General features: G+C 42.3%; 1 protein-coding gene across 1 annotated transcript in view; it reads right to left on the bottom strand.

Annotated features, from left to right (window-relative positions):
• arhgef40 (Rho guanine nucleotide exchange factor (GEF) 40) overlaps positions 1 to 20,632 on the bottom strand; it is a 51,098-nt gene extending 30,466 nt beyond the window's left edge. Inside the window, exons 1-7 of the mRNA XM_074623078.1 lie at positions 20,417 to 20,632; positions 9,407 to 9,496; positions 6,819 to 6,926; positions 3,305 to 3,590; positions 823 to 1,987; positions 358 to 587; positions 79 to 267 (exon numbers count right to left, since the gene is read on the bottom strand). Of these exons, the coding sequence (XP_074479179.1) occupies positions 79 to 267; positions 358 to 587; positions 823 to 1,987; positions 3,305 to 3,590; positions 6,819 to 6,926; positions 9,407 to 9,496; positions 20,417 to 20,419 (2,071 nt within the window). The 5' untranslated portion in view covers positions 20,420 to 20,632. The remainder of the gene's footprint in view (positions 1 to 78; positions 268 to 357; positions 588 to 822; positions 1,988 to 3,304; positions 3,591 to 6,818; positions 6,927 to 9,406; positions 9,497 to 20,416) is intronic.
• Positions 20,633 to 23,851: the final 3,219 nt, after the last annotated feature.

Genomic DNA, 23,851 nt, shown 5'->3' with positions numbered 1-23,851 from the left:
ACAAAGTCACACATCTACAAGACTAACTTGCTGTCCAAGTAGAAGTTTTGAGCTGAATCCTAACTGAAATCAACTTGCCTGTCAACTTTAGCTTCCCTGACTGGAGAAGCTTTGAGTTCAGTTCCCTCAGCAGGGGAGGCTCTTTAGATGTAACACCATTTAGTTGATCAGGACATGTCTCTCCTGACCCTGCCTCCTCGGTAGAGTGGTTAAGTAAGGATGGGCCTGATTGGCCATTGCAGACAGGCAAAGTCTCGGCTTCTTTCTCTGTTGAGGGACATACAATTTATAGAAAATATTCAATGGAGTATTTTCAGTATCTGATGCTCATGCATTAGCATTCAATCGTATTCAGACCTGCACTGCTTTTTCTTGTGTCCTCTGTCTCCTCATTAGTCGAAGGTGGCACTCCGTCTGGTTCGTCTGCCTGTTTCCTTTGGTTCTCCTCTGTGATCGGCAGCTTCGTCGAAGCAGAGCAGGCGGTGGGACTTGGTTGCGCAGCTTTAGCCGGCTGTTTTGATCCCTTCTGGTGTGCACGGCCACCAGACCTAGCCCTCCCTTTGGCCCCCTTTCCCTTCCTTTTCCTCCTATAGACAAAGCACAGGAAGGTAATAATGAGGTACAACAGACAGTTAATAATTTGTATCACCTTAGAAATTAATTTGTTTGGACACAATGTCCTTTAGAATGGTTTAGAAGGTGTCTTTTGTACCATTGGTTTCAGGCCTATATGTACGTAAGTGTTACTGATCTGTACTTTCATATGGAAGTGTGAAAATGAAAACAGATATGAAAGAATTCCCATAAGAAATAAATTTGTACCTTGGCGCTCTGAAACCAGCAGTTTTAACTTCCTTTCCTCTGGGAGAAACTCTGTCCTCCGTCTTTCCGTCATCTATTTCCACTGTCGCCTTTGGGTTGGACAAATCTATCAATTTAGATCCGCTGTTGGTATTTTCTCCACTTTCTAAAGCTCCAGTGAAGGATCTCTCTGGTGCATCTGATGTTGGGGTTGTGGCATCACTGTCTCCGCTCAGTGGTTTATCCGTATCCTCGAAAACCGAGTCCGAATGAGATCCGTGATCTGAGTGGCCCTCTATAACATGCCCAACTTTGTGGTTCGTCAAGTCGTGGATTTCATTTGCAACAAAACTATCGCCGCTCTCTGAGTCTTTGCCTCTGTGGTTGTCTCTGCACGGCAGCGTAAGGCCGTTGCTATCTCTCTCCTTGCCCACGCCGGGCCTCCTCTCTTTGAACGCACCGTCAAAACAAAGCCGGTGGCTTTCTAGGCCCTCAGAGTCTCTGCTTGTTTTATCTCCCTCATCAGAGTCGTGGACAGAAGAGGAGTAAGACCGCCTCCCTCTGCCAGGTTCAGTGACTCCTGGTGGAGGTCGAGGTGGTAAAATGTCACCTTTTGGGGTGACTACGTCTCTTTTGGCGCCAAGGACAGCTCGGAAGCTTCCTGACCCTTCCAGTCTCCCATATCCCCAAGCTCTCCCTTTCCGGAGTTTGATGGCTTTACTTCTCTTGCACAGTGGCAAAGTCTTGGTTTTACAAATCCCATGCATCTCCAGGTACCTCTGCCTTGTGTCAACCCCTCCATCAGGACCCAATCTGGGCTCCAAAAGCTCCACATAATCCCCGTCCAGCTGAGGGTGCCTCGCTGTCCGCCCAAGCCCATCTTCGCTGCGCCTTCGCCGGGCAAGCGAGGGCTCCGAGTCCACGCCGTCTGGTGGCAAACCATCATCTTCCTCCTCATCCCAAGACCAGGAGTCCAGTTCCCCGGAGGATGAGCCACCCCAGCCCCCGAGGCTGCTGCCCCCCTCACTGGGCAGGCGTTTGGCGGTTGTGGAGCCCTCGTGGTTGGACATCAGGCCCAGTTCCTCAGAGGGGTCGTGGATGAATTTTGGGTAGACAACCTCCTTCCACGGAAGTCGAACCACACCATCACATGTACTGACCAGGCAGGTGTCAAGTCCTCCTCCAACTGTGGAAAGATAAGAGGGGATTAAGTTTATGTGAAGTTCATATGTTTTCTGAGGGTACAAATTAGGCGAAAAATGGCCTTCCTACTTAATAAAAGAAGATACCAACATAAGCTATGCGGAAAACAAATGCTTAAACTTTTGCTTCCTTTCTTTTGCTCTACTGTTCTTCTCACCACCCACCACCTGCTGACACCCATATATCTTTCCCTTCCACATATCATCCCATGGTCTTAAACTTGCCATCTGTTTCACTTCCCCTGCTTTAAGTGTAGTCTTCTTCACAGTCATACTGGCTAAGCTACAAAGTGTTAATCATTTTCACCTAAAAACCTGATTATGAAATCAATTCTGTCTTAAAGGCTGCATTCAGAGCAGATCATGCATTGCAGCGAAAAACGCAGGTTGTTCCATTCATTTTGAATGGGGGTAGTGTGTTTGGGCTTCGGTGGCGGCGGCTGCAGGGGGTGCTGAAAAAAACGCAGCGGCGGAAAGGTAGAAACATAATCAACTTTTGTAGAAACACAACCCGACGTCACGCTGTCCAATCGCGTAACCGGCGATCCAGAGCTGTACAACCCAGCCATGAGGGGACAAAAGATGTTAATCGTCACAGTTAATAGGCCATTAAAGTGACTCTCCCACACCGCCGCACAACCCTACTGCGAGTCGCCTGATCTGGTCTGAATGCAGCCTAAAGTTGGGGACACACCAACCCAACATCTGAGAAATAGCAGCGACAAAGGCCTCCTGTTGCGTCGCCTCACGTCGCTTTTGTTTTGGCCGACAAGTTGCACCCGAACACACCTCAAAGACGACAGCCAACGGCCAGTTAGCATAGACGTTCTGCGCCTGCGTGAGATGAAATAACTTTCCATACCAGTAGGCGGCGGTAGTCTGTATTCCTCATTCAAAAAAGGAGACCGGAAGACCGAGGACTGCGGATATACAAGCCGTTGTTGCATGAAATAAAGCGACGTTTGCCGACCATTTTCACACCACTCTCACTCACCACTTAGCTTCATTCCAGATGGGCATATTGTTGTGAAAACATCTGTGTATTGGAATGATCAGATGAGAAGATGAAAAGAGCCTTTTGTGTTTTTCTACTTGGCTTTACTCGTTGGCTTGCTTTCTCTTCTTGTGCACTAATTCGTTTAAGCCGAACCGCCGATTTCTCTCACCCAAGGGCGCAGCCGCCGATTTTTTCCTGACGCTTAACTTGAAATACAGAATAATAGTAAGACTCTATGATCAGAAATTGATTAGAAATGCCTGTTTTATCCTTTCAACGGAAGTGTAGGGCATCCTTCCCTTACCTTCTCTCTTGTGGCCCCGTTCTTTGTTCACGCTGTGCAGCCACTCAGTGGTGAACACAAGAGGGTGCTGTGACTCGGGCACCAAGATCTCCTGAACGGTGCGCCCCCCAGGGGCCAGACATTTTAGCGCCAACCGGGGACAGCGCGTAGAGAAGGGCACCACCTGCAGGTAGAAGTCGTTACTGCGCAGGATCCTCCAGTCCAAGGTGGAGAGCTGTACGACCACTTTCTCGCCTAAACACAGAGGCCAACCGGAGTGGAGGAACAAGCAGCCCAGGTACTGAGACTGTGTGACAGGAAGAAGAAGAAGAAAGGGAGTGGGTTGAATGCATAATTAAACCTTCATCTGCATGAAATTAAATCTCGCATGCCAAGTCTTCTCTCTGTACCTCTTTAGGTTGCGTCTCTGCCCTTTAGAAATCTCACCTTTAGAGTCCCCTCTTGTCACAAACTGTTCTATTTAATGCTCACACACAATCTTTCACAAAACCACAGCCCACATGAGCCAGTCAGAGCCTGCCTGAATGCTTGTGTTTGGCATTCAAATGAGTTGAATTTCTAGAACTGATACCACACCAGTCAACACTATTCACTAGTACAACTGGCCAGAAGCCAGTGCCACATACAAATGTCAGACATGTGACTCACGCAGTGTTTTCTAAAGTGTAAAAGCGCTTAGCTGGCATGACGCGAGTGAGAAGACTCTGGATGGTTGCAGAGCGTCAGCATGAGTCAGACAGAAACATGCAGATGACTGACTCTTCGCAACAGCCAGCCACTGTTAAAACAGTCCAGCGGAAAACACATCAAGTAGTGAGACTGAGGGAAACAATCTAAATCCATCCATCCATCCATTATCTGTAACCGCTTTTCCTATTCACGATCTCAGCTGACATTTGTGGAAGGCGGGGTAAACCCTGGACAGGTTGCCAGACTATCGTAGGGCCCAATCTAAATCAAGTACACTAAACATGGGTCTAAATATAGAAAATCCCACAATGAAGCATTGACTAAAGAACTCTAGGTGAAGGAGAGGAGGCCCTGAGTGTGATCCCCTGCACTATCAATGGATCTGTTTAGAATAAAAGCACTATTACCACCTTAATCAATCCTGTGTCCTCTCTCGCTCGCAGTCCAGAACCTTTCTCTGCCGTTCCCAGTCACGTCTAATCGACTGACTCGGGGCTGCTTCCCTCCCCCCCTTTCGTGCCCTCCAGACTCACGAGACGTGATCAAATTATATTCCTTACTCGACCTCTCCTCCATCTCCCCTTTTTCTACCTCAATTTCTTCCCTTTAAGTCTCTTTTCTTGCCTGTTCTCAACGTTTCGGGACAGCAAAAAAGCAAAAGTCAGTCTCTCAGGGTGGGTGTTGGCATTAAAAAAAAGCATGATGTGTGACTTTTCCCCTCTTAAAAAGTTTGTCTGTTTTGAGTCAGTCCACATTCTGTAACTCCCTGTGTCCTCTGGCCCTCCTCCCACTTCTCCCTCAAAGTACCCCAGTGTTTGCTCCTTCTTCCATACCTCCCGTTTCACAAAAATTCCTCAATCAGTCTACTTATAGTCTGAAACCTCCAGCATCTTCTCGTTTTTTTTGCAGGATACACATGCACGTTCGCAAGCGTGCAGGCGCTGTGAATGAAAGCCATGTTCATTCTCACCGCCTCACTCTCTCTTTTCTCTCTCAGCAGTAACACGCTCACATATGGAAGGCATTATTGTCATGACTCACAGTCTAACTCCCGTCCCGCTCCACTCAGCGACAATGAAAACACAGTTTGCTCACAATGCCTGCGCATGTGTGTGTGTGCGAGTCTAGGAAAACTGTAAAAGGGAAATATGAGACAGCCTCTGAGCTCGTGCTAAACAGTGTGTTTATCTGTGTGTGTGTGTGTGTGTGTGTGTGTTTTGGAAAGTAGAATAAAAGGAATGCTGTTCGGTATAAACCTCAGAGCTTTGAGTTAAGTACATGTTGCATCTCATTTGTTTATCTGGTTTGTGCGCGTGGGGCAGAAAGTGGAAGTTGCACGTGTTCGCATTATATGTCATGCTTTTTCCATGCATTTGCTTTTTGCATGCTGGGGAGTCTGAAAAAGACAACCAGAACTCTTTTATTCACGCTTCATTTCACTGTATTTCAATTAATCTCTGCTGATTCAATGGAGCTTCCAAGACAGGAAACCACCTCTTTTGTCCGCGGGTCACAGCGGCTGCTAAATCTCGAATTTCACCAGCCACTTTCACTAATTTTACCGGCCAGCTAGAGTTTTAGAGCAGACTCGACCCTCCACAGCGCAGAGAGCAACTGATACAGGGTCCCACATGTGTCGAATTATAAAAGCCTTGAACTTTTCTTTGCACTGGTGTCTTCGTGTAACCAGGTACTGTGATACTAGGCTGAACACAGGTCCACAAAATAAGGACCTGAGACTGACATGGACTTGATTCGACACAAGTTTTTACCTGCTAAATTCCCAGTAATTAACCCAATAATAATGCTTATATGAAGACTTATGACTTGCCTTGGATTTGCGCTTAAGGAACCTTAAAAACAAGTGAAGTCTTATGAAGGCTTATGAACTCACTTAGACATTTATATCTAGAGTACACCACATGAGGGAGCCTGTATTTTTCGGATAATTGTAGCCTACTTTTATCATTGAATCTAATATGAAAGGCTAGCGTATATTCTGTTTGTTTCACTGATGAGAGGGAAAAAATTAGAGCTTTTTAACTCCTCCTAAACGCATTTATTTGGTCTCATTTATAAAGTATTTAACGTGTATATGTGTTCAATAACACGCATAAAACGAAACGTTTTGATTTATCGAACGTATATCTCTTAGGAAATGGCCGGTTTACCTATTCAAGGTAATATGAGATGATGCGGAAATGGCAGAAAAAATGGTCAGGAACGTTCATGTACGCACAAATTCGCCCTTCTCATGATTTATAGATATAAGGCCTACTGTGAATTGGGTCGCGATGGTTTGTTGTTTTCAAAAAGTGGATCCCCAGAAAAAAGTTTGGGAAACACTGGTCGAGACTGACTGGAGACATGACTTGGACTTGTCCCCAAAAATGTTATGAAAACTTATGACCTCACTTGGACTCGCCCTTTAGGACCTGAGACTTGCCTTGACAGACTTAAAAAGCCTTAAAGCTACTATGAGGAACTTTCATTTTGTGTTGATTTCTGGCTTGAATTGGATTTGTTCTTTAGGACCTTCAATTTGACTTGGACTTTCCATAAAATACCTACAAACAAGTGAAGCCTTACTTGATTTAAAACTTGTCTTAACTAAGTTGAGACTTGACTTGGATTGGTTGCCCCAAAGACTTAAAAACATCTCTGCCGATACACACCCGTACAGACAAATTAATCCAAAAGAGTACAGAGAGAAGAGTTGACAGATTTCTCACACTATACTTTTTGCCTTTGACAGCTGATGCTGCTTCTCATTATACAGCTATGTGTGTGTTCTCATCCGCTGTGTTTGCAATTTGTAACTCACGCAGGCGTGCTGCTGGAGTTTGTGCAGGAGGTGCTTGGCAGGAACGAAGTAGTCCAGGAGGTAGCGAAGACTGTCGTGTTGATAGGTCGACTCCAGGACTGAAAAGACCTGAACCAACATGCAAAAAAGGGGGCAAAAAACACTTGAGTAAATGCAATGTGTATTCAGTGCATTTTGGGGATTAGATGCACATAACAAAATGCTGTAGGCTTTATCTTCCTTTTCGTCTTTCATGTTCAGAATATACCAGCCTCCCATGAACTAAGAGCAGCCTTTGCATTTTTTAGTGTATCAAATGGATTTGGAAAGGGTTTCATTTTGCTCAAGAGCGGAGGAATTTCCTCATCCCAGACAGCATGTAATCCGAAAGGCTGCTTCAATTTATCCATATTATTTCATCAAGTCAGCAGCTTTTTCCATAGCAACAAAGACATTTGATTGGGAGCTACATGGCAACTTGGAACAAACCAATTACCAAATGCCCATAAATGCTAACGAAGAATGTCCCAAAAGCCTTAGCTCAAAGGCCCCTTAGCCCACTGGTTTAGAGGGAAACAAAGCGAAAAGCACTAAAAACAAATGTGACCATGGCACTCTAGAAAAGTTCCCACAATGCAGCTGTAAGAGATTGACAGTTTTACACAGCTAACTGCTTAGCCTGTTCGCAGGAAAAGGCGTATGAATGCCACGATAATGTGTAAGGCATTTAGCTTGCAACGAGATTGCCTTTCTTGCTTTTGGCGTGTCATTTGTACGCCATGTAGTGCGTACTCCCTGTAATGCATCGCATTTGCGTAAATATGCTACGCTCAGAGCTAGTGACGTAGAATAAAAAGTGAGAAAGATTGATTATGGCAGGCGGGTGGGTAAGCCAACAAACACTTTTAACTAAGAGACTGGTGTTTTGATGGGTGTAACAGATCACAAAACTCATGGTCCGGATCATATCATAGTTTTGAGTCACGGATCAGATCAGCAAAAGAGAAATATAACTTTACTTTCCATTTGTTACTTAAAGGACGTCAAGAACACTGAAAGCGAGGGACTTTTGGCTATGGTCTTACATGAAAACAACAACATTCAAGATGTCCAATGTTCAATAAAATAAATAATAAATGCGGTCTTAAAATAGAATATTGAATACTCAATTGTTTGAATAAAATATTAAAATATTCAATGATATTCAATTCTGTTAAATTAAAGTGCAATATGAGGCATGATGATAGAAAAAAAAGAAATCAAAGCAGACCCGAGCTAGCTTATAACATCATTTCTTTTTCTCAGAATGATCATATATTTTTCAATCCTTTTATTGTTTTCCACAGTATGGCCTCATGTCTGCAGCGACAAACATCCCAATAGATTTTGTAATAGCTTAAGCCCGGTCTGATTCTGTCGCAAAATGCTGCTTAAATGCCGCGGTGAGAAGTCGTTGTTGTGTCTTGGCTGAGCTTGCTCCCGTCACCGACACACCAGGGTGATGTCGCTTCAAATGTGTGGCCGTGCTCTATGTATTGCCGTTGTCATATGGCTTCCTCATGGCGCAATGCCCACATACAGTAACGGTTTTATCCACCACCCTTCTTCTGTCGTCATTATATTTTACAGGGAAGCCAAAATGCTCCCATACATGCGACTTAAATGATGCGGGAGGCTTCTCAAGTTCCTCCGTCCCTCCGCTCGCCATGACTGTCTGTCACCGTCAATTACTTTTAACATGCCCTGTTCACATGAACGCACAACTGCTTTGTCTGTGTCTTTTCTCTGCATTGATATTTAGGGACTTTAAAAAGTAACAGCAGCAGTAAAACTTTATTTCACACTACAACGGTTAAACTGTGAAGTAAACTGCAATTAATCCACAGCTCACATACGTACTGAACCTTGGAGGGGGGGGTCCGTACGGATCACCGATCAACTGCACCGTTAGTGTTTTGTTTTGTAAGTTACCTTAGTGACGTCTGTCACGTTTTTTAGTAACGTTTGCGACCAGTTTTCCGTGTGTGTTTTACTTAGTTTACGTACTTATTTTAAGTCTAACCATGATGTTTTTTCCTAAACCTAACTAAGTGGTTTTTTTTTTGCCTAAACCTAACTAAGTGGTTTTTTTTTGCCTAAACCTAACTAAGTGGTTTTGTTGCCTAAACCTTAGTTTACCTTAGTTTTGTTGCATGGCGTACAAATGACTTGCAAAAAGCCTCAAATGCATCCTCATAACACGCGGGATGTCCTTGTAATGTCATGCTCGCCTTCCGGTGGGACCAGGTTGGACTGCTCTTTAAATGTTCTGACTTAAAAGCGGAACTAGTGTGCAGCTTCTGGTAAAACAAGTCATGTGAAGCTCCCGGTTGGAGGAAGAGGGTTCGGCTATAATTGACCAGCTGGCTGGATTTTTGTTTGTGTTGGCTCCTAGCAGCAGTTTACATCTAGGGAAAGCAATGCTATCTGCACATAACATCGCCTTCCCCCCGTGCTCCAACATCGCCTTATCATTTAATTGAATCTGCATTATTTATATGCCTCTGTTTATTGCTGTAAAGACTGGAATAAAGGGCGTGTGTGTGTGTGCGTGCTGCTTGAGACCGTACCTGGGAGAGGAGAGGCGGCGCCGTGCTCTCAAAGGGAGGATAAAGCGACGAGAGCGCCCCCTGCACACAATCCTCCATAGCCTCCGAACCCTAAGAGAGAGATGGTAAGAAAGGGTTAATCCATAACCGGACGCTGAATCAACTCTAATGTCTGTGTTTGTGTTTAACAGCCGGGTTGTCTCGCTTGTTGCTGACACACACACACACACAGAGACAAATATACACACACATGCTACTTTCAACTTCCTGTTGTATGGCCTGGGGAGTGTCAAACATTTCCTCCGAGGCCCAGTAAATGTAGGAACCCCCCAGAACAAAAGAGTCCAAACCGCTGCAACAGTCCCTACACATGCATGCACACACACACACACACATCATCATCAGACTGGGTCGGCCTGTGAGGTGGAGGGTGACAGAGCAGTGCACGCAACACATAGTGTTTATTTTGCTACATGGACCGTTGGCATGGCAACTTTTTTCTCTCTTTTCCAACTTTTCTCTTTCCCTCCCTTCACGTTTCCTCTCAAACCTCCCATCTGCTTCTCTTCCTCAGTTTTATTTTTTCCCCCAACTTTCTTTGTTTCACCTCCGTCTGACTCTCTGAATGTCATCTGACAACAATTATGTCGGGGGTTCTCTTCAACAGACGGCATATTGTCCTGAGTAACTGCGACGACCGATGGGGATGGATGCCATGGGAGAAAAACGTCAGAACGGGAGAACAGAGTGTACGGAAAAAGAGAAGAGCGGCGGGCGAGAGAGGCGGCCAGGAGGGAATGAGCTGGTGGGGTTTGCGATGGTTTATGGAAGGAGACCGAGGTTCAACCGTATTGAAAATGATTTTTGGGGTTTGATTTTGTGTACACAGCGGGTTTGGGGTTAGCCACAGAGGAGCGAGTATTACCAACAAGAAATACTGTAGTTTTCCACTTTGCCTGAAATGCCCTGACAAAATAAATTCAACAAATCAGATATTCCAACTACAGTTGAAACAAATGTCAAGACTTATTTGCAATCGGGTTTTGACAAGGGGGTGTAAGAAATTATTGATACACATGAATATCGCGATATTATGTTTTGTATCGATTCTCCAAAACGCTGTATCGATTTTTAATTAACTTCTTAGAAATGGCCCGTCGGTGGACCCGGCCGCTACTTTGTCTTTCAGAGGTTGTAGTAGGCAGTTTTAAAGCTAGAATGAAGATACTGGCATCATATGAAACTAGAAAAACGAAGGAATCCATTGGTACCAACCATGTCACACTTCCATGTAGCGAAGGAGGCTAAATGACAAAGTTACGCAAAATTCTGGCGAGGAAAAACTGGCATAGCCATTTTCCAAAGCGGTCCCTTGACCTCTGACCTCAATATATGTAAATGAAAATGGGTTCTATGGGTACCCACGAGTCTCCCCTTTACAGACATGCTCACTTTATGATAATTCCATGCAGTTTTTTGCATGCGGTACAGATATTTTCACTTATTCTAAAATGCCGTATTTGTATATTTCTACCTAAACAGACTTGCATAAATTGGGTATGATTGTAAAGCTGAGACTCTTGTGGATCCTATGAGTCTAAATGTATTCATGTGTAATGATGTAAGTCCCCATAGGAGCTATTTCACATAATAACCTTTTTTACTCAGATTTTATATGGTGTTGTATAACAGTTTCGCTAAAATTAGATTACAAAAAAAATCGCAATATAACGCTTTGCTTACAGTACTGCGATATATCGCAATATATTGAATGGTTACCCCTGTATCATGATACATATCGTATCACCAGATTCTTGCCAATTCACAGCCCTAGTTTTGACCCAAGTCTGGGAGAGAGAAGGAGAAAATGGAAATTTAAGCACAGAAGAGAGCCAGAAGTTGTGGGGTGGAACAGAAAAAACAAGTCACAGGGGGACTGAAAACTGAGGAGGAGAAAGTCTGAGACTTATAATCCACAACAGATCTACAGTATAACTCTGGTTTGAGCCCTGCGCTGCTGAGGTGGCTCAGGGTCACTCACAGAAGATGTTCGGTCCCGTTTCCTATCCACTCTTTTGGCTGCAATGCAAATGTTTCAACTGTGACATCAGCCCAACCAACAGCAGAGTGCCACCGCTGGGCTCACATTCACTCAGCTTTACTTTTCCATAGCAACAGAGAATTTTTGGACGGCAAAACTTACATAAATGTTGCTGAACACAGCTCAGTTTTCCAGAAGCAGAGCAGCTCTAAGGTCATGTTAGTCCATTGGCTTTTTAGTAAACAAAACCTCCATCTGGAAGCCACCAGTGGTGGAAGAAGTACTCAGATATTTTACTTAAGTAAAAGTAGAAATACTACAGTCTTAAAATACTTTTTTTTACAATTAAAAGTCCTGCCTTCAAAATGTTACTTCAGTAAAAGTTCATAAGTATTATCAGCAAAATGTACTTTAAGTATCAAAAGCAATAGTACACATTATGCAGAATGGCTCCTTTATTATAAACCATTATTAGGACTGTCAATCAATTAAAATATTTAATCGCGATTAATTGCACAATTGTTATCTGTTCGAAATGTACCTTAAAGGGAGATAATGAATACATGTAAGAGTATTTTAATGTTGAAGTTCATCAATGTGGAGCCAGTTTTACATACTTTGTATACTCCTGGGTGGATTAGCTGTAAAGTACTGCATCATATCATACGTTTTTTTTTATGTAAAAATTAATTACCATACTATAAGTATCAAATAAATGTAGTGGAGTAAAAGTACTCATTATTCAGAATAATATATATTATATTGTTGGATTATAATTATTGATGCATTTATGTGTTCAACCCCAAAATTTAACTTACGTAAATTACTTGAGTAAATGTACTTAGTTACTGTACATTCTGGAAAACTGGAAGCCACGCATAAAATTCTCTTATTAAAAGGACGCAAGTGGAAGTGTCCAAATCATTCTTTATTTATCTTAAAACAAGTGAAAACTTTGCCAGATGGTTGGCAGGTCATACGAGTTTCCAAGTAATTAACCTTTTTAAGAGTCATGGCATTAAAGCAAAGCAGAAAAAAGCGCCTCACTGCACCATTCCACATTTGTCAAAGAGGACCTAATATGCTTTTTGTGCGTTTTCCCCTTTCCTTTAGTGTGTTATATAGCTTTTTGCGCATGTACAATTCAGTGCTGGCTCTGACCAGTTAGAAAAAGAAGATGTACTTTATTGATCCCCGAGAAGAGATTTAAACACACACAGGCCCAAAATACATGCACGCATGCACAAACAGGACCTATAAACATGTATTAATGGAGAGATGTGACGGCGCTGCCCATGTACAGGTTTGGTGCCTTGCTCAAGGGCAACTTGGCAGTGGCCAAGAGGCGAACTGGCACTCTAGCTACCAGTCCACACTCCATACTTGGTCCAGGTGGCTGTTGACCCTACGGTCTCGCATTTTCTTCCGTAACGTGGTGATGTCATCACGTAACACATTAATACCTGCCTAGCAGCTAGTTGGCACGCCCTTAAACAAAGCTAGTTAGCGCGGAGCTGGAGCGGAATCCAACAATTTTTTTTCGGTTGACCAATCACAACAAAGTGGGCCAGCTGACCAATCAGAGCAGACTGGGCTTTTTGGGAGGTCGGGGGCAGGAGCTCAAACAGAGCGTTTAAGAGAAAGGGTGAAAAGAGGTGCTGCAGCACAGCCGGTATGAGAAAAATAAAGTTTTTTTTTTTAACATTAAAGCATGTAAACATGCTCTAGTAGAAACTCAAAATACAAAAATGCACCTGGAAATAAGCAGAATAGGACCTCTTTAAATTTGATCACTACACGGAAAGATATTCTGTTATTTTCAAAAACACAACTTTATCAAACATTTGAAGTATTGAATGTCTTACGTAAAGTGCACGCTCTAAACTCTCTAACTACTATAGCAGAACACAAATATTGCATTATTTTAAAAAGGACGAATCACATTAAAGTTTATCTGAAGACAATTACATCACGTATACAGGAGGAGGTGTCTCGGTAGGGTAAACAACAGTCCGTCAGATGGCATGTCGTAATAGGTGTAGTGGTTGTAAAAGAGGTTTAAACAGCCTCCTGGCTCACTGACGGAACATATTGAGTCTAGTAAAAGCACAGCGGGGGGTTCAGGGGATTGCAAGGCGAGCCAGCAGGAACTTCCTTTTAGACTAAAGCCCCTTTTAACGCATCCCACAAGACTTGAGTTAATTCAACACAACACTATATTAAAGCAAAAACTAAAACACGACAGTGGACAAATGTCTTTTGGTGTGTTTTTCTCAAAGGCACAGCTCTTCATGTATCATCACACCGACTGTAAATGGAAATATAATTGTGCGCAATGCCTCTGTGCTTTCAACACTGCATGTCTTACAGACGCAAGCTGAATGGGAACAAATCTGCAATTTGAGCCCAGTTGGCTCTATAGAGCCCCTCGGGATCAAATATGTGGCTTGTGCCAGAGAACACAACTCAATGCACCACTCATTCATTACTTAAGGGTTGGTACAAATGGGCCGCTCAGGTTTGGAGAGCTGTTTTAATACTTATTAGAATCATATTATTTAACATTTTTGCTCACATTGAGACTGGCAGATGGCTAAACTCAATGTAGTTTACTTAGTGACGAGCTGGCTCGCCTGCAACAATATTTGGTTTGGATGTGTGATGTACGATTGTATGCCACCAGCACTGTTTCCCCCTCCATTGACTCTGTGTTTGCATGCCTGTACACACAACCTTCAACAGGATATTCCATGCTAAAATCTAAAGAATGGAATTTTGGTCTGGAAGCAGAATCACTCGAACAAGGAATGATGTCTAATAGAGGGAGACAATTAGCTGCCTCTCCACCAAACTAAAAAAATCCCTGTAAAAATGTCAATATTTCTTCGTCGTTTTTAAAGGGACAGTGTGTAGGATTTGGTGACATCTAGTGGCATGGTTGCAGATTGCAACCAACTCAGTACCCCTCTACTCACTCCTCCCTTGCCAAGACTGGTAATATGAGCTGCTGAGTGCAAAACTGTGGTAATGCCATTGTGGCTCACATTGCCGCAATTTCAAAAGTGTGTTGCAGAACTACAGTGGTGTTCAAGTAACGTAAAAACGCGAAAGGCTCATGGTGGAGCAACATGGCTGACCCCTTTGAAAAATTGCGCCAAAATTTCGCGTAAGTTTGGAGCGTTATTTAACCTCCTTCCCAACATATGACATTAGTTGTATTAGTATGACATGGTTGTTACCAATGGATTCCTTAGGTTTTCTAGTGTCATATGATGCCAGTATCTTCACTTAAAACTGAGCCCACTACAACTTAAAAATTGCGAGTTGCGTTAATGCGTTAAAGAAATTAGTGGCGTTAAAATGAATTTGCGTTAACACGTTATCGCGTTAACTTTGACAGCACTACTATGAATATTCCATTTCTGCTAATAGATCCCCTGAAATGCTACACACTGTTCCTTTAGCACAGCTGTGTTTAGGTAAAGGGTCAAGTTGATTCTTCACTCCTGTCTAACCTGTAGCTTACAGTATCAGTGCGTTTAATGCAATTAGCCACTCTTCTTTCCAATCACACATGATGAAATTTGCAAATTAGATTTCCTTTTTGACTCCAAGAGAGGAAGAGAATCTCACGGAAAAAAACTTTGGTGCCTCTTATTCAATTACTCTTCAATCGGATACTTAATGCTAATGCACTCAGGCGTTTTACTTTTTGTAAGACACTTGGTACAAATCACACATAATACAATGTACTGAAACTATTCTGGAATAGAGGCTTTTTTTTTAAATATATCACAGATTTTCCGCCTTTGGAGAACTAGCCATACGCAAATTATCACCAAATGAAACCAAACTAGAAAGATGATGAAGAACAGATCTGAGTTATAGGAGCTTAACGAGAAGCATGACTAAAAATAGCTTTCACAAGAGAAGTGCGTGACTATTCTGATTTGTTAAACAAGTTAATAGACTTGTTCTTGTGCATGTCTTTGAAAAACACACTTCATCATTTTAGGAGAAAGTGTATACAGTAGGCTACTGTTTGGAGTCAAATTATTGTTTTTTTACCAAGGAATTATGTATTATCTGCTATAGCTAAAAGGGTGCTAATGCAAAGTATTACATCTGAACCTACATGCAGAGTCAAGTGTAACATTGCAGAGTTTTTATAAAGACATTTTATGATTTTATCAACTACAAAGTCCACAATGCATCTTTAAATATTTGCACAAGACTAAAGACAACGTGATCTTATCCCTACTCGCCATTTTTTGCTGCATGGGCAGAAGCCTCTGGCCTTTTGCGTAGTATCTTGACGCACAAGTTTAGCACGTGGTTAACGTTGAGAAACGCCGTGGTTAACGTTGTGAAACCGGGGTGGTTAGTTTTAGGGAACAAAACTACTTTGTTAGGGTTAAAATAAGCAGTCACTTAACGCTACAGACATAACATCATGAGACTCAGTGACGTTATGTCATGCAACATAACATCATCAACAAATATAAAAATTTAAAGAAATTCCAAGAAGATATCACATGAACAGAGTTCCATACTGAGATTGCATGACTACCACTAAGCTATCTCCATGCAACGTGATCTCATCACTACTCGTCATGTTTTGACGCTTGGGCAGAAGCCCCCCGGCAGCATTTTGAGTAGTAATTTGATGTGGTTAATATTATAAAACAGTCGCGGGTAACGTTGTAAATGGTGGCAGTAAGGTTTAGGCAACAAGACTACTTTGTTAGGGTTAGAAAGATCATCTTGTTTTGTCTTAAAATAGCTTGTGACATCACTTAAAGGGACAGTGTGTAGGATTTAGCGGCACGTAGTGGTGTGGTTGCAGATTACAATATTGATGCTTTTACATTGGAGTTAGTTGAAAGCCTGGTGCATCTCATACAGATGCTAAAGTGTGCCTTGTGCGTCGGTATCAAAATGCAAAGGGCAACTGTCCAAGCGTCGGTATTTGACGCCCTGGGAGTGAGACCAGGCTGCTCCAGCATGCAGTTAAAACCTCTGGAAAAAAGTAGTAAGTGGACCTTGAGTTGAGCCTTTTTTTTGTACTGTATAACGATTTTTACAACTACCCCATGACTAGGGGTTGTTTGTTTGCTTTCAGCCACTCTTCCTCGCATCTGCAAACAAACATGTCCTATCTTCACAATCCAGTGGCTGACATCTTACTCATCGGGAAAAAAAAGTAACCGGAAAAGTGTGTGTGTGTGTTCATACGGCACGTGGAGTGTCGGTGAGGACAATCGGTACGGTGTGAATGAATGTGTATCCTCCTGTTTGTGTCAAATATGGACAAACACAGTACGGAATCAGGGTATGTCATTCTTGCGTTAGACTTCCTGTCTTTCTCTCGCGTACGCAGACTGAAACGGAAGAAGCAGAAGTAATCTCCCATGCAGATGCCTGGCAGAGAGGGAAAACCCGAAAGAGGAAGAGAGAATGGACAAAATGGTGATAAAGAAAAGAGTAGATGGAGTGACTCAAGTGGCTATATATATATATATATATGTATATATAGCACGTGAACTGTCAGTTCAGCTCATTGAAGTGTTTGTGTGAATTGAGAAACAGATTGAGAAAGAGACAGAGAGACGTTGAGAGAACCAGACAGCCCTACAGAGACAGGGTTCAGACAGAAAAAGGAACAGAGAAAAGAGGAGGAGGAGGAGGCTGACCGGTGGGAGAGATCGATGGGAAACAAGAGCAGCAGCAACCATGATAGAAACCAGATGTAGACCCATACAGTACGCGAAGGAAGGAACGGAGAAAGCGAGTTATAGCAGAAAGGAGCTCGGAGAAGATGACATGATTAGGAGCAAAAATGAGAAACATGCTGACAGAGAAGGAGGAAAAAAGAAAAAGGCAGACAGACAAAGGGAAAGGAGGGTGAAGAGGAAGAAAGAGGAGAGGCCTGAGAGTGATTTCCTGTCCTAAATCTCCCTATATGATCTAACCTGACCTACAGTAGGTCAGACAGCTTCTATACAGATTGCTATAGACTACTTAAGTGCTACAGTCTGTCGCTGAATGGGGTAAAGGCAAGTTTCACAGCAGATGAGATTTCATGCATCGCTTGGCCTCCGTTTATTGTCTCTTTATTGTCTGTGACAAATGAGAATGGTATTTTGTCACATTTATTGGTCTTTTCTAGTGTGTGACATTTCCTGAGGCAACCTAGTTTAGGCTTTGCTAGGCTAAGCAGAATGTTTAGTGGCCAGCATAACTGTCCCATCACATCAATGTAGCAAGATAGTAGCTTGGTGAAGAGTAAAAGTTAAAGAACAATTCTAGTTCATTGCTTGGGTGTTATTTTTGTAGCTTTCTATCATTTCTAACCGTTGTAAACAAGGTTGTAAACAAGCCAACAGTTCAGCCATTTCATAAAAAGCACTTAATTTGGAGGTCAAACTGAAAGCAAAGAATGTATATTGCGTATATGTCGAAGTGAAGGTCAGTTTTTCGTCCCATTGCGACGTCAGCGCCCAGCAGCAAAGCTATGCTTCCGCCATTTTGGACTGAAAGCGACTACCAGACACCAGTAAAACGTCCGCCTAAAAAGTGCCGTATAAAATAAAAAAAAAATAAAAAATTCTATTCTCTTGTTATATTCTACCAAAATGTTGAAATTTGTGTTCAACAAAAAAATATTATAAATATAATAAGCATTTTCAGTCCGAAATGGCGGCAACGGCTGTTGTCGTCTCGTTACTGCTGTACTCTTTGCTGAAAGTTGAAGCGTGATCCTCCTTGACTTTATGCAAATCTCATTGCAGCAGATATTGTCAGCCAGAAACTCTTGTCTTTAGGAACTTTTTTAGACTTCTTTACTGTCTTAACTTTTCTGATTGAGGATGATTTTGAGCTTTCTGAAACCTAGCTGTAGTGAATATTAAAGAACACCTCTCCACTAGGTTACCTGCATCAGGACAGACCTTAATACTATTCGTGCAAGGGTTTTTAGCTTGCCAAACGATAATCAATAACACCTGTAGGCTTCATATTGTATATTAGTTTATTTTTCATTGCAACCCCCTTTATACACTTATTATCGAAGATGCATTTGTTTATTATTGAAGAGGCATTTTTTCATTGAGAAGGCGCTGTGAGATTTGTTCCTCCAAGTAAATATCTCTGTATTAAATGGTTGGGAACTGGTTCTCAGGCTATTTGCTACTTACAGCTGTAATCTGGGGAATCCGTACCAAAGAGCGTATATTGCTAAGAAGTGAAAGTCAATTATTTTTTCGGTCCGAAATGGCGGCGCCATCTATTGTCAAAAAAACACCAGAGTTTCGCCTCTTTGCTTCTATACTCTATGTCTGTACCGCCACACTATATTCTGGATTACATGATGATGAAAGGCGAATTAAAAACAAACAAACCGCTTGGACGTCCAATAAAGAGGCCAATGAAACTTGTAAAGTATCCATCTCTTGGTCCGCGTGTACTGTTTATGTCAGGGAGTCTTGACAATCACAGGAAACTCAAGTTAAAGAAAGATCCCTGTGATTGACAACATCGCTGACCCCGTCTGGATTGTTCTACTGCTGTTATCTCCACCCGCCTGGTACTCCAAGCAGCTTAAAACAAACACGTTTGCAATAACTTTCATCAGACTTTTTTTTTTTCCCGCCTGGCCAGACTGGAGGACTGGTACATCCCATTAAGAGTTTCAAAATCAGCGCTCACCAGACAGATGGAATGGAAATACCCTCTGTCACATATTCATGGCAATGGTTGCTGTGTGTAGGCCTTTACTGTATGATGCATTTTAACACCTACGTGCATGACTTAGCAGCCATGTTTGTCCCTGAGCCAGTATATGCATGCACACATTCCTCATGTGTTAAGTCTTTTTGACACATTTGGAGGGTCGCTCGCACGGCTTACACAGGTGTGTTAAGGCGTTAAATTCACTTCCAGGTGTTACAGGAAATGTTCCATTTTCTACTTTGCTGTATTCTTGTGTGTACATCTGTTACTGTTTTCCACCATAAAGAGGAAGATGAAGCACATGTTCTTCCTCCCCCGAAGTCCATGCCATCCCTTGTTCCCCCTTTCTCTTTTTTTTAATTTCTCTCTCTCTCTCTCTCTCTCTCTCTCTCTCTCTCTCTCTCTCTCTCTCTCTCTCCTTTTCTCCCAGGTCCAATGTGGAAAATGTGGCATCACCGAAACCACCGTCGCTGCCGTCCAAGTCTCCTAAAATAAAAAGTAACCCTACCCTCCTCTTTTATTCCACTCTTTCCCCACTCCAGCTCTCTCTTTTCTCTCTACTTTTTTCTCTCTTGCTCCCCCTGCCAAACTGCTCCACCCTGCCCAACGCACAGAAGCAGTACAATATAATCCAAATCTTTCTTTGTTAATCTCTTCAATTTCTCTCTCTGCTTATGTGTGTGCATGACATGTGTCTTGCCTGACTCATCCCTCTGTCTCTCTGCCTCTGTATGTCACTGATCAGACCATGAGTGGGTGGGGATGGTAAACAAACTCCCTAGAGACGCAACAGAGAGCCCTTGATTCCCTCTCCAAGTCCACCACAAAAATCACCAACGTCACACTACTTAAATCATTATAATTTGCTGTCATTGGGAGTTGACAACTTTGTGAACTTGGGAGTTTATAAGTGCTGACTTCCCAAATTAAAACACATGCCTTTTATAAGAACGATTAAAGTAAAATGCTGTTTTGAGCTTTTGGAGCACATGTGGAAGTCTGGGTGTGTGTGTAAAATGTAAAAACATCTGTATCAAGTTAATGCAAATCTTTAAAAAAAAAAAAAAAGTACATGTAAAGTCAATTAAAGGTAGACAAAACTTCAAAAAAGTCATGTTGCCATAGATGAAAAACAGAAAGCACGTTTCATTGGACTGAGTCCCTAAAGGAGTTTTGGAAACCTCCCTTAATAGAAAAGCTATTACTTTTAGCACTTTCCAGACAAACTTCTCAATAGTTTAAGAAAAAGGGGGACTTACCATGACTTCAGTCACGAATTCCTACATAGCCCTCAGCTCCTTTGCTTCCTCTCCGCATTCTCCACAAAAAAACGTTCCCCTCTCTGTTATCAAACAGCCTCCATTACCTCCTTTTTAAAGCGATTTTCACCCTTCTTTATGTAGTGCGTGAAAACAGTCCTCCTCTCTTCCCCTCTCTCCGCTGTGTTTCCCAGCCTGGGAATGTCCAAGCTGCATTTTTTTTCTCCCTCCTCCCCTCTCTCTCCGTCTGCCCGGCAGTCCCACGCACTCCCCTCCTCTCCTTCCCTCCCCTCCTCTCACCTAACAAGAGCACTACAGTCCCTCTCTGCACTCAAACTTTCCATGTATCCCCCCAGAGTAACTTAAATGAATAGACAATGAAAAAGCTGTTACCCCACCCAGGCGTAATTGCAAAAAAAAAAAGAACCTCTGATGTTTTATTGTTGAAATCACGCTTTCTTTATTCTCATTAGGAGATAATAAAAGTCTGTAATTTAGGGTTGGCGCAAAATACTCAAATAATGTTTCCTGTTTATATGCTTCCAAAATGTCTCATAATGGCAGAGAACTGTTACAGAATAGGGAACACACACACACACCAAATTACATTTACAAGTAGCTTATTTTTAGCGGAATGGATTTTACTCCAGCAGCGAAGGTTGTAAACTGTCTCTCAATGAAGTGCATACCTTCTCCCGGGTCACTGAAATTGCCCTTTTGCCACCTATCCGACATTGAAGAAGGGTTAAAGGTCTATTCCAGCGATATAGTGTTGCACTTCCACAACGTTACTAGACGTGCAGGAGACACATTTCTAAAAAGAATGGTCAAACTTGATGCGGCAGAGGTCGAGATATCATGACTTTCAGATGCTAGTGTGGGTCAAGTTTAAAAAAAAATGCTGGATCCTACATTTCCCATAATGCAACTCATTAGCCAAACCATTTTTCTATTTTAGAAACTGATTATATGTGTTGTATGTAACATCTTGATTTGAAAAGTAACTACAGCTCTTGAAATGTAAGTAAAAGTATAAAGTAGCATAAAATGGAAATACTCAAGTAAAATAGGCTACAAGTACATCAAAATTGTACTTAAATACTTGAGTGAATGTACTTTGTTACTTACCGCTGTCTTTCATTGGACTTCCCCTACCTTGTAAATCTCTGTCTTTCTCTATACGATATTCAGAGCATTAACATAGCAGCTAACAACTATTAGCTAGTGTTACAACCCAGAGCCGGCTGGTGATTGGATAATCAGCGGTGACGTATCAGAGGCAGGACCACAAACGGCGGGAAACCGAGGGCATCCACCTGAGGGCGGTCCGGAGGCGTGGCCCTGAAGGGGATCCCCTAGACATGACGTCATCTCGGAGCGGAGAAAGAGCAAAGGGAGAGCGCAGCACAGCAACATACAACAATATAAACAATAACGAACGGTCATTCTGAGACCGTAACAGCTAGGTAAAGATTTAGAGGTTTATTGTCTACCTGAGCAGAGAATGAAGTCTCTCTCTCCCTTTGTGTGTGTTGTAATCTGAGCTTCTCCGTGCTTTGTTGACATAGCCGGGCCGGCCGTGCTTGCTTTTAGTGCATATTAGTGCATCTTAAACAGCAATAGAAATGCTCCCAATCTCCCATTTAGCACCTTTCACACTCCATACCCCCGTTTGTAACGCTCGCTTTCTGTTAAAAATGTCTCTGAGCCAAAACCGAGATTACCCTGAAGACATCAAGGGCTACTTTCCCAGACTTTAGACAGCTCCCCCAGAGTCACATAAGAAATGAAACCTCCGTTTTTACTTGCTAAGTAGTGCTTGCCATGACAAATAAACTGAACGTCATGTGGAGAGCCTCTTTAAAAGCTATTTTCCAAAAACATGTTAGCCAGGCTTGATGGGTTCGCAGATTTAAGTGTCCTCTCAGGTTAATCCCCAATAGTCTGATTTAAAACAGGATAGACAGTTCATTATTTATGGGATTAACAGTATCTGAGAATACGATTTACATCATGCATCTAATTTGATTCCATGTGAATACTTCAGTAACAAACCCTTACAATGTTATTGGGCCATTTAAACGAATGTAATCACTCACGTAGAGTTGCTATCCACTTTTCCTCAAGCTCAACTTTGCACAACAAAGTTAAGTTATTTTGTCATTACAGGACTTAAAGGTGCAGTGTGTAGGATTCGGCGACATCTAGCGGTGAGGTTGCAGACTGTAATAACTGAAAATTATCCCGTGTGCCAAGCGTGTGGGAGAACTTCGGTGGCCGACACGAAAATGCAAATGGCTCTCTCTAGAGCCAATGTTTGGTTTCTCCATTCTGTGCTACTGTAAAAACATAGCGGCCCGCTCCGTGAAGAGGACCCGCTCCCTATTTAGATATAAACGGCTCATTCTAAGTTACCGGTAACATAATTCTTATTTTCAGGTGATTATATACTAAAGAAAACATACTTATTAATATTATATTTCTGGCAATAGATCCCCCAAAACCCTACACACTGCTCCTTTAAGTCACCTCAGACAGAACATAACATACTGTGTTTAAAATTGACTTGACACTGTTACCTATGTAAGCCGTGGGTTAATGCCACTCAGTAGACCTGCAGTGGAGAAGTGTTTACATCATGGTGATGGAGACTAACTTTTTCCTCATATATATATACACAAAGTCACATTTTAGGCTTAAGTTGCGATTACTCACTATTTCTTGTGTCTTTTATTGCTTTTTTTGCCCTATAATTGTGACACACTGGTTGCACTGCATTGCAAAATTTAACCTCTGTGGTTTGTGTTTGGACTGCTGTAATGAGTGAAGGAATGGAGCCGGTTGTGAACATCCCCAACAATAATTCAACAGCGCCTCCCTGTGGTTATTGTGTGATGTTGCAATAAAGGAAAAGTAGAGGAGAAAAAAGGAGCTTGCTGCAGACTGGTAGCGTTCCAAATCACATACTTTTTCTTTTTACTTTTAATATATAGCCTACTTCAGCTGCCCTTACAAGGTATATACCGTTGCATTCAGTATGCATACAATTTGATCAAGCTACTTCATTATGCTCCTTGAACTTTGACCCTCTTGCTCATATAAAGTGCTACAGGAATGAGTCTTAAAACCCTGAAATGAGGTAGCATTTTGGTTACCTCATCTGGAAGTCAATGCGTTTTTTGAATAGGTTCTTAGTTAGATGCCTGAAATAAGGTCTGTGCATAACACAAGCTGAAGAGATTTGTCAATAAATACCCCTCTCGTTAATTTTGAAGCCATTATGTGTCTTAAAAAAATGCAAACAAGTAGCTAAATGAGACTAGTAAAGGTCATCACGCTGACTTGTCCTCCTTTACAGCCTTGTTGTGTATACTCACGTTCATGTGACCGTGGTGCAGTTTGTTTATAACCTAACTTTAGCTTTTTACTTCTGAC

This window comes from Sebastes fasciatus, chromosome 22 (genome assembly GCF_043250625.1).
Source record: "Sebastes fasciatus isolate fSebFas1 chromosome 22, fSebFas1.pri, whole genome shotgun sequence".
NCBI classification, from domain to species: Eukaryota; Metazoa; Chordata; class Actinopteri; order Perciformes; family Sebastidae; genus Sebastes; species Sebastes fasciatus.
This window is presented reverse-complemented; position numbering and strand designations above follow the sequence as displayed.